Source organism: Stylophora pistillata, chromosome 5 (genome assembly GCF_964205215.1).
Source record: "Stylophora pistillata chromosome 5, jaStyPist1.2, whole genome shotgun sequence".
Classification (NCBI taxonomy): Eukaryota; Metazoa; Cnidaria; class Anthozoa; order Scleractinia; family Pocilloporidae; genus Stylophora; species Stylophora pistillata.
Genome location: NC_142523.1, coordinates 35,203,347 through 35,214,753, shown reverse-complemented (window position 1 = coordinate 35,214,753; position 11,407 = coordinate 35,203,347). Strand labels below are relative to the sequence as shown.

General features: G+C 39.2%; 1 protein-coding gene across 5 annotated transcripts; it reads right to left on the bottom strand.

Moving 5' to 3' along the window:
• Positions 1-644: 644 nt before the first annotated feature.
• On the bottom strand, positions 645-10,702 carry LOC111332477 (E-selectin). Of its 5 annotated transcripts, XM_088760641.1 has the most exons (4): positions 10,433-10,702; positions 10,023-10,089; positions 4,697-8,817; positions 645-2,080 (listed from the first exon to the last, which is right to left on the bottom strand). In XM_088760641.1, exons 2-3 carry the CDS (start codon positions 10,030-10,032, stop codon positions 7,808-7,810), a joined length of 1,020 nt encoding a protein of 339 aa, XP_088616767.1. In that variant the 5' UTR covers positions 10,033-10,089; positions 10,433-10,702; the 3' UTR covers positions 645-2,080; positions 4,697-7,807. The 5 variants fall into 5 exon arrangements, with proteins under 5 accessions (XP_088616767.1, XP_088616766.1, XP_088616768.1 ...); XM_088760640.1 differs by lacking the exon at positions 10,023-10,089; XM_088760642.1 differs by lacking the exon at positions 10,023-10,089 and having other exon boundaries at positions 4,697-7,150.
• Positions 10,703-11,407: the final 705 nt, after the last annotated feature.

Sequence of the window (11,407 nt, the reverse complement as noted above, 5' to 3'; positions counted from 1 at the left end):
CGGCCAACATGGTTGCTACGGGATACGTGACGTCAGCGGGAAACTTCTATTTGGAATTAATCGCAGAAAACTCGGAAATTTTTTGTCAGTCCGTGCAAGCAGTCAGCCATAACCTTTGTTTCCTCCGTTCGCTATCACACACATGAAACTTTTTGTCAATGAAGGACATGAAGCCATTATATAACGACATCAACACTGATCAACCGTAAGCTTGAAGTTTCTAAAAACTTTTAAAATTGAAATGTCTGAGTAAACTTTTAATTAACACAATCGGAGCAAGAAATAAAACTCAGCAGATTCAAATCAAAGCCGGGAATACAAATTAGGAACTTTTACCAATGACGTTGACTTGGAACACACACACACATTTGAATGCTTTCCTCGAATATACTTGAACTTATTCCCTTGTACGATTCTTGACGTTAAAATGCTGCATTTTTGGTAAATATTCAGGTGCGACTATGTGCAGTTGCTCCATGTGGATATTTCATTCAGGTGTTGTCGTAAAGCGACAGTCATGTCACGTGGTAACTTTACCGTTTAGGCAGTCGGAAGTGGCATCGACTCCCGGTCGTTTGAACTTGGACGAAGTTTTTGTGACAATAGATTTACAAAACTTCCACCCAAAAATGACGCGTAGAGAATTTGTTAAATATTTACTTTAATTATTGTATTGATAAAACAAATACGTCTTCTCCGGAAATGACAATGCATTGTTTACATACAGGTTTATGCCGTGCGCTTCGTTGACTATTTGCGATCTCACATCCAACGCGCAATCATGAAGTAATTCTGAAATACACAGTCTCACTAGCGTGATTACTCACATTTTCATTCCAATCCTAGGGGACATAGAGAAATCCTAGGGAAAACTAATTTTCGAAAATTTTCAATTCGGTTTCAAGGTCCTAAGTTTTTCGTCGGGAAATTCAATACTCTGAAAGCATCAGCTTGTTTAGCAAAAGGCTGAAAAAAAATTCTTCTTTCTTAGTTATTTGTATTCTTTGTTAAGCTACACACCTTTTCTTTTTTTTTTTCTTTTCTTTCTTTCTTTTTTTTTTCAACGTAATCTAAATTTTCGTTCAGCACCTTTGATTTATATGGTTTAAACTATAGTTTAAGGAAGCCTATACTTTATAAGCCCCCGGCTTCTAATAGGATTCCTTGCTGTTACCTCTTCAGTTCCTTTGATTTTTAACTTAATTTAGCCCGAACAGTTCTTTTTATCTTTGATGCATCATAAATTTTGCATTCGGTTAATTTTTTTCTGGTAATGGTAAAACAAAATGAATGAATGAACATCATGAACGAACCATTTCAAATCTCTTAGCTGATGTAGGTTGTTCTTAGTCAAGCGCTGGTTTCAGTATGTTTGCAATATTTAAGCTCGACGACATTAACGAAATAAAAAATCATAAAGACGAGTTATATTAGAGGGTGTTTTTGCTTAAAAGATTCATCCATCAGTTCTTAAGACTTAAGGAATAATTTACATCCGTTCATTTTCTTTAAGTTGATTTTAACTGCGATATGGAGATGTGGAGATCTTCCTTAGAGGGCTCCTTCGAACATCCTCGGGTCTCAGACCATCTCATGTGATGAACAGGTAGTTATAGATCAATATATAGTCGCTGTGACAAATGTATTATATATGATGGACAAAATAGTAAAAGAAAGAGAAAACATAAACTGCTGTATTGCCTGGCCATCCAAGCTTTGTTCCATTGGACACACATGGCACATTGTTTCTTTACCACATTTTGACGTCATTTACGATCTATTACTAGGCACAAGCGCAGCATCTATTTGCGGCATCGACAGTGTAACTGACCACAATACCTGAAGAATCACAATGATTGTTTCAACTGATTATAATATATGTTCGCAGTTCTTATACTTTTGCAGACGTGGTCCGTTCCTTTCCATTTGCCATTTGCATTGCATCTCCTTACAGTTGACCCAATCACCCCAGGCTCTTCCATGCAAGAGTTCCTGCATTCTGCGTCATATCACATCTCTGTCGTACTACTAGAGTTACATTCCAAAGGTATACCATTAGTCGGCAGCGGACACCGGAGAGCTATACAGAAAACAAAATGATAGTTTAGGTGACGTTTATTTTGCTTTTATAACTGAAAATGCGATTAATGATAATTGCATAGCAATGACGACAATAATGCCTGACAATAATAAATACCGATACAGTTAGAATGATAGCGACAAAAGCAAGGATACTGACGTTCACAGCAGCAGTGGTAAGGATAGTGACAGTGACAGTGACAGGGACAGGGACAGAGACAGTGACAGGGACAGTGACCGGGAAAGGACAGGGACAGGGACAGTGATTGGGACAGTGACCGGGAAAGGACAGGGACAGGGACAGGGACAGCGACAGGGACAGTGACCGGGAAAGGACAGGGACAGGGACAGGGACAGGGACAGTGACCGGGAAAGGACAGGGACAGGGACAGGGACAGTGACAGGGACAGGGACAGTGACCGGGAAAGGACAGGGACAGGGACAGGGACAGGGACAGTGACCGGGAAAGGACAGTGACAGTGACAGTGACAGCGAATAAAAATCAATACTAATTGAACTTAAATGATCGGGTGGTATTACAAATCAGATTTCTAACAAACCTTTTGACAGAAGATAGGGAATAGTTGTCTTTACCTTTTCCTTAAGAGGGGCTATATTAGAACACCACAAGTCTGGTATCAAGGCCTTCCAGCGCCAAGTTACAGTTACGCGTTAGGATCTGAGTACGAGATTAGTAACCACCAACAAAGGGCCGTTTCCGAATTACCTTCGGCCTCTTTTTCAAAAAGAGTTAAATTTACTTAGAATGAATGGAGTAGTACCAGTAGTCGCTTTTAAAACGAGGCCAAAGGTAATTCGGAAATGTGCTATTCAGTTGATTTATCTTCACTAAGAATCTGGCAGAAATCGATCAGCTATATTTTGGAAAAACTAAAGGAAAATTTCCCAACTCTAGATCGAGCTGCCTTTGCTATCGATAAAGAAAAGAGAGACAAACTGTTTTCACTTCAGGTACATACGTAGAATATCTTTTGAGGACAATATGACTATATTTACCACGGAAATTTCGCAATCGGCTTCGCAGAACGAAATCAATGCTCCAGTTAGAAAATTACCCGCTTTGTAATTCTTTCGTTTACATACGATAAGTCCACAAATTAAATGGCTCCTTCACTTTTCCCCTTCTCCCGATCAGGGTGGCAAGGTATTCTGATCGGTGCCCTGAAACTCTTCGTTTTCCGCCGAACCTCAAACTGTGCGGAAAAATAAAATCTGAAAATTATGATTTAGCTTTCCAAATACCTTTTTTTTGCTCTTTATTTTCTTTTGGTTTTATTGTTTTGTCCTTTTTTTAACTCCTCCGACAGCTTAAACAAGTCCTCATGCACCTGACTCAAATTGATGTACGTCCTCAAGGTTCATGACCAAACTGTTCGACCGTAAGCTATCATCTGAATCTCACACCAGCAATTATTACCGTCAGTTAATACTGAAAATTTGAAAACCTTCTCTATCTCAAACTTTAAGGACTCAGTAATATGTGATCTTGTCAAAGATTATTAGTTACTTCTTTTCTCATAAGCAGTTATGTTGTTTTCAAAATTACCAGTAAATTAGTATTTTGTTAAATTCTGTCACCTTTCCATGTCTTCATGTTATCTATTTATATGCAAATTTTACTATTTCAGACTTCCTTCCTAGCTTAGATAGCATTTTTCCTCTTCTCTCCCTTCCTTTTTATATATATTTTTTCTTTTACGTGTGCATTTTTACTTCAGTTTTCTTGCTGACCTATAGTTTATAATTTATATTTATTTAATACTGATGTCAACTGGCTGCCTGGCTCCGCTAGCCCTTATGGTTATTCCAGGCAGCCAGTACTCTAACTCATACTTTTTAGTATTCTCTTTGTTGTAACTTTTTCTGAGCAAGAGTGAGTGCAAATAAAGACTGTTTTTGTTGTTGTTGTTGTTGTTGTCAGTTAAGTCTCTGGCAAGCTAGAGTGACCTCGTAGCTTCTCGATCTGGATCAAATGCATTAAGATGCCTACTGATAGAATCATAAGTCGTTTGCAATAACAGCCTACGCTGTAAACGAAACAAGCTCAACATGGGATTAGTACTTGAATTACAACCAGAAAGTCCCCAGAGCTGCAAATTTCATCTCTTATTCAATATCAGTAGCACTGATAAAAGTGAATAAGGAGGACGAGGCAATTGTATCGTAACTGAGTCTTGAACAAATTGAGACAGTGACGATCCATTCTACGATCGTAAATCGAGTGATCCAAGCGCAGATGTATGATTGGATCAGCTGCATGTGCATGCCAGCCACATAAAAGATTGCTGCGAAGTTGTTAGATCGACCATTGTGATCTACAACCGCTGCAAACCTTAAAAATACTAAAGACGAACTTGTATCCATTCGTAATGTAAGATCGCAAGTTACATCGATTGATCCTGAAACATACTTACATGAGATAGCCAGCGTAGGCAATGGAAAAATGATTATTACCACGATGTTAGATCGACTGTCGCAATCTACAATCGTAGCCAACCTTAGAAATACTACTGATTCGTCTCAGATCCAAGATCCTCAGTACGTTTGGGTCAAGAGAAAAAAGCTCTCCAGAAGTAAGTGTTCGCAAATGCTATACCTTTGCAGACAAGGTCGGTCCCGGTCCAGCTTCCATTTTCTGTACAGATCCTCACCGTTGGACTCATCTCTTCGACTCTTTCCTTACAAGAGAATCTGCACTCTGCGTTATAAAACATCTCTTTCGTGTTTGTTTTACATCCCAAGAGTACACCATTTGTCGGTAAAGTGCAAGTAATAGCTAAATGATAAAATTCAATATGATTGTCTGATAAATGATCAAGTTACGTTTATGTCACTAAATCTAAAGCGAGAAGTTGGTTGCTATGAAAAGCTATTGAGAGTACACTTTTCTCCAGGTTCTGATCATCTCCTTCGAACAATCTAACTCTGTCTGTAAATATGACCGTAAATGTTAAGTTCGTCACAGATTGTTTTGACTGAGTCCTGAGAACTGTTTTCACTTTTGTTAAAATTACGAAACGAAAGTAAACAAACAAACAGACAGACAACAAATCAAGCTGTTTTGACTGAAGCTGTACCAATTCACTTCTTTCATGAAGTGCGGGTAAGCCTGAAGAGTTTCGCAAGGCGAGACTTTTTTATTCGCACCCGTGACTCTACGTGTCGTGTAGTTCGAATGTCAGGCGAACAACCAAATTTGCGTCAGGGGTAATTTTTGGAAGGAGGAGTAGGACGAGGACAAGAGAGGGGAAGGGTAATAGAAAGATCTTAGTTAATGCCTGCGAAACGGAGAATGCAATTGAACGCGGAAGTTGGGGGGAGAGAGAAACAACAGCCAAGGAAACTGTCTTAACTCAGTTATGACGGCAAAGCAGTGGAGAAAATTGATTGAAATTACAGTTGCGAATTTTTAGTTGTGGAGAATTTTGCGAGTCTTTTCATCTGGAATGACCTCAGATTGACGTCAGAAAACGTAGATTATTGATGGCGAGATTGTTTGCCCAGTAAACATTTTGTTTCTTCTAGCCACATTGCAATATTTACTTTTTCGTGTCATGTTCCTTAAATTTCGAGGAAGTTATGAAGTAACCTAATCTTAAATTTCAAGGAATAAGTAACTCAACCCCAGAGGCGGTTTATGAGGTGGGGATGGTATGATAAGGGGCACATTTTTTTCTCTTTGGAAATAGTTCGACGCTTTCTCAAAGAGTATGCATCGCATCCAGAAATCTGACGCTTAGTACGCGTGTATGCAAGTGCCAAAGCGGGATAACTTTTGATCAGAGGATAACGTTAAATTGGCATTAAATCTTTTCAAATATCTAGCAAGTAAGTAAGTGAGCTTTATTTAAAGAGGGTGTACACATAACAACTTACGCTGACAAACCAGTGGCCCTCAAAACTAAGGATTAGTAAGTAATACATGCAAGTCTAGAATTAAAATTGGAACTAGCCCAACGAAGTAACTATTAAAAACAAATATAAATAAAATATATAGAATAAAACATATACTACAATATAGCCTCAAAAGAATCAATGTGTCTATGATGAGAATCAATAAAATAATTTCTCAAATCATTTCTGAAAGAGGAAGTGCTTCGTTTTTTCTTAAGCTCATTTGGCAAACTGTTCCATAACTTGACGCTACTAACTCAAAAAGACCTTCCAGCTTCAGTAATATTACGAAACTTAGGACAGATTAAATTATATTGGGCATGTCTGGTCTTTCTACCGTGTAGTGAGTAATTCGTAGTTAAAGAACTCTCGATATACATAGGGGATTCCCCATGCAGCGCCTTATAAACAAGTACGCACTTTCTTATCTTAACGTCATCGTAGAAAGGGATCCAATTTATTAAGCACTATTAATTTATTAATTGTGCAACCGAAACACTCTCTTATCTTACACTTTCTTATCTTAACTTCATCGTAGAATGGGATCCAATTTATTAATCACTATTAATTTATTAATTGTGCAACCGAAACACTCTCTTGAGATCCTCATTAGAACAATAAGTCCAAACTAAACTACCATACATCATGACCGGCTTAATAAGGGCATTATAAAAAAGTCGTCTTTCGTCAATTGGTTAATAAGTACGCATCTTTTTCAGAAGACCAATTTTTTGACAAAGCTTCTTACAAAGCTTTTCTTCATGCTCCTTAAAAGTTAGTTCTTGATCAATTGTAACCCCAAGCAGTTTCTGATGTACAACTTGCTCGATAGCTGTTCCATTTGCTTGCAACTTCAAACTAGAGCCGCGTACTCGTGACTTGAGACGCTTGCCAGTTACCAGAATAGATTTGATTTTCCTGGCATTTAAGACCATGCGGTTCTGTGCAGACCACGCGCAAAGACTGTCAATGTCCTCTTGAAGATTTGTTTCAACTGCCATCGTCCCCAAAGTACAATGAGCACTAGAGGAAAAGGTAGTACCATCGGCATAATTATCCACAGTAGAGTTTGAGATCACTAGTGGGAGGTCATTGATGAAAGTCAGGTACAGCAGGGGGCCTAAAATACTTCCTTGTGGAACACCATGGGTGATACCTAGTGGAGATGACGTGCACCCATTTATGTTACCATACTGTTGTCGATCAGCCAAATAGCTCCGAAACAATTGTAAGTTTCCGTCATCAACACCGTACGCCTTCAGTTTAACAAGGAGAATATCATGATTGATCAAGTCAAAAGCCTTACTATAGTCAATACATACAAGGCCAGTTACATTATTACAGTCAATATCAAAGACAATTTGATCCAAGAGTCGAATAAGAGCAGTTTCAGTTGAATGACGATTTCGGAACCCCCTGACTGTGGTCCATACAAAAGGTCGTTTCTAGATTTCTAGGTCGTTTCTATTGTACAAGTACAATGATTCATATATATGCCTCTCGTAGATCTTGGACAAAATGGGAAGGACTGAGATTGGACGATAGTTCTGTTTATGAGTCTTTGGGCCTTGATTTCTAAAAAGGGTGTGACTTTCGCCATTTTCCCCTTGGATGGAAAACTGCGGTGGAGATACAATAGTTGATAAGGCTCGCAACCGAGCTGGCAATACCTGGCGCAGCGATTTTTAACTTTCGAATGCCAAGACTATCCGCTCCTGTCGCTTTGTTAGAGGGCATTGCCTGCAGCATTCTCAAAACCTTCGCAGGGGAGATGAATGGAAGTTCAAATGTATATTTTATGTGCTTAGTTTCTTTAAAAAAAGGAAGACGAGATTTCAGTTAGTAAGCATGAATCAGCGGAACCCAATATTTTTGTGGCCTGATTAACAAATAAGGAGTTAAACAGTTCGGCACTACGATTGTCTTCAGTGACAATTTCCCCATCTTCATCAAGCTCTCGAACATAATAATCCCTTTCTTGCGAATCCCTTGAGAGATCTCTAATCAGTGACCAGAATTTCTTTCGATTTTCCACCACCTGAGACTTGAAAAAGGCTTTCTTTGCATTTCTTATGAGCCGGGTAACTCTATTTTTTGATTCTCTAAAAAGCATCCAGTCCCCAGAATTACTAGAATTTCGAGCCTTTCCAAGGAGACGATCTCTCTTCTTGATCTCATCATTAAGATCGCCAGTAAACCATTTCGGCTGACATTTCGGTTCATGATTCGTTTTGTTATGCCTGGTGCCATTAAAAATGTCATACCAGGTGTCAATAATCTCGTCGGTTTCTTCAAAGACAAAGGCTGCGTCCCACGGGGCCTCATTAAGATCTTTGATAAAATTATCTTTGTCAATTTTCTTGAGGTTCCTATATTCAAACGAAAGATGTTTCTTTTCTCTGCAAGGGCCTTGCTCCTGCCACTGATTATAACGCCTCGATGCAAAAACTGGCATGTAATCAGACAAACCGACATTAATTACAGAGACAATACACATTCTCTCGGGATGACTTACCTGAATATGATCCAAGCACGCGGTAGAAGCAGGGATGGCAACGATGTTTACCATCTGGTTTAGGTTCAAATATTTAACTCGATTTTGTTTGTAGAAACACGTTGAATTTAGAAAGTCATAGTTCAACTCTTCCTTCACAATCAGTTCCATGTTTGCTAAATAGGCGTTTTCGATGTTTTTCCCCAAGTTGATGTTGTATTCCCGCTTCGCCGATGAAGGACGGTAGACCCCAGAGATCAATAAAGGTGGCTTTGATTTATGCGGGTAAACTTCAAGCCATAGGGCTTCAATGTCGTTTGTCCCAAGATCTAAACGGCGTCGAATGCATAGATTCTCATTAACATAAGCGAGGATTCCACCCCCAAGCTTTCCTTGTCGGTCTTTCCCGTGTAGCGTATAAGCGAGGATATAATAGTACGAGTCCGGCACTTTACTATTACAAAAAGACTCCGTTAGAATCAAAATGTCAAGCTTACAGTCAGGTCGAGCTTCACCAGTAAGCGATTTAGAAATCTCTTCGAACTTTGGATTCGTAAGCCTTTGAATGTTCCAGGCGGTGATAGAACGATAAACTATTCCGGCATTGCGAGGCATGTAGGCTGAAAGGGCAAGGATTAACCGAAATGTCGCCACATAGCAGGCCCCACTCTGCGACTAGGCGCTAGGCCTATCTGTATGAGGTGCAGTAGCTTGAAAACCTTGACACTAGTAGTAGAAAACGCATTGCTTGTTGACCGGACGAGTACAGATTTACTATATCGGCCAGAAGGACGGTAAAAAGCTTGCGAAACATAAACACGTTCTGCCAAGGAAACACGATATGAAGCTAAAGATGGAGTCCTCGATGTTGTCCTGGCGAAAGATTATTAGGCATAGACACAGAATTATGACAGACGTCAAATCAACACGTCCGATCGTCATCTTCTTCAAGCAACTCCATTTGAAAGCTGAGAAAAAATCTTGTTGGTTTTTTTGTTTTGTTTTGTTTTGTTTTTAATTCGGTTTCTCGCTTTAATTACCAGAACTAAAGCTATATGAAATAAACTCTGGTCAGCAACGATCGATTAAAACGTGATTTAAAGACGAAAAGCAAAAGAAGAGTTTTTGCTTGAAATAACTTAAAATAACGATGGTTACTCAATAGATTTTCATAACAGTTTGAAGGAGCAAGATAGTATTCAACAGCTCTGCGTGACTTTCCATCAACGGTTACGTGCGTGACGTACGTGACGACTCCCATTTGACGTGAGTTTACTCGTTTATGTAAACTTTCCTATGCGGTCGCCTCACCTTCCAGTGTATACATAGTCGGTAAAATAGTAAATAAAGGAATTCTTGCGATACATTTGCGTCGGATGAAATGAATCTTGGCTGGTCCTCTGTTGACATTTTCATACTTTGGTTTGCTGTGATGTGATCCGTGGAATGCGAAACATTCAGCGGTTCGTAAAGCATATCACCAGACAAATTTACAATCGCAAAACTATCGAATACGTAATGAGATATTCCTTACCTTCGCTCATACGTCCATGACTGCGCAGAAAATTAATGAAATGGCCAACATATTCGTCGATCAGGGTCTAGGTCGTAAGACATAAAACTCGAGCTTATAGGTTTGGGTCTAGTAAGTGAGGTCGAATAATTCTTCCTGGTACGCATGCTTCAGCAAGTTAAACGTCACTGTGGATCTTTTTCATTTAATTTCGAGATCTTGCTTCGTTAACTTCCTAAAGTCAGTTCTCATTTGTTTTAAACTTAGACAACCGTTCGATCAAACACTCTAAATTCTGAACGCAACCCACATCACCAAAAGAACTACGATTTGTACGGCACTCATCAAAAATTTTCGCCTATTCTCAAACGTGACACAAAAGTAAAAACATCATCAGCGTAACAAACAAATGATTAGAAAAATTCACTCACCTCCACAAGAATTTACTCTGCAATGTTCCCTGAACGAAAGCAAGATAAATATCACGAGTATCTCCAGCAAGACATTGCCATTCATTGTCATAATTCGTTAATGCCTAAGAAACCTCTCTGGCACACAACATTCTGGTTTCATTTCCGTTAAGAATCGATAGGGATGGGGTAGAGTAGCGTTTTCTGACTGTGCAGGGTAGGGTGGAGTCGTCATGGTTTAAAGAGTGCAAGGAATAAAATGCCCCAAACTACCATTCTATTCGGATTCTGTTATCCTTCTTGCTTATTACATGACTAAAAATAATGGAGAATTTTATCAGCAATGTGTCGTAAACATGAGCTGCGAATACCAATGCAGACATTATTATGTTCCGATGTGACAACGGGTAAGTGTGTTATCTACCGGTAAATAACGACCTAAGTTAACTCACTTGACCATAGAACATTCTTCAAAAATAATTGAAGGCACATTAAAAATCCGTCAAAACAATATGTGCTTTATTAGGTAAAACACAGAAGCTGCTTAAGCACCCGAGTACAGTCGCTGCCATCCCTCCCCCCTTTGAAAGATAAAAGTCTCAGTTCTTCGCTACGTGTCACCTTTTTGCTTTCTTTGTTTCAAAATCTAAGGTCAAGGATATAGGGCTGACGAAATAATTGCGTAATTTCGGAATAAAGGATTGTGAATCTATTGCTTTTCGTAACAGACGCTGTTTTGAGTGCGTGATAATCGGATCTCGATCTAACAATCGGTGCCGGTTGATTGACAGAGCGCAATTGATTTGACAGAACACACGAAGTTAATTAGACCGAACTCGGTTGTTTTGACGGAACACACAAAGTTAAATTGACTGTGCGCAGTTCATTTGACCAAACGCACAAATTTTTTTAAGGACCGAACACGGTTGTTTTGACCGAGCGCACAAAGATATAACTATCACCGCCACTTTCACGTTGTTGGCGCACTTTGCATTT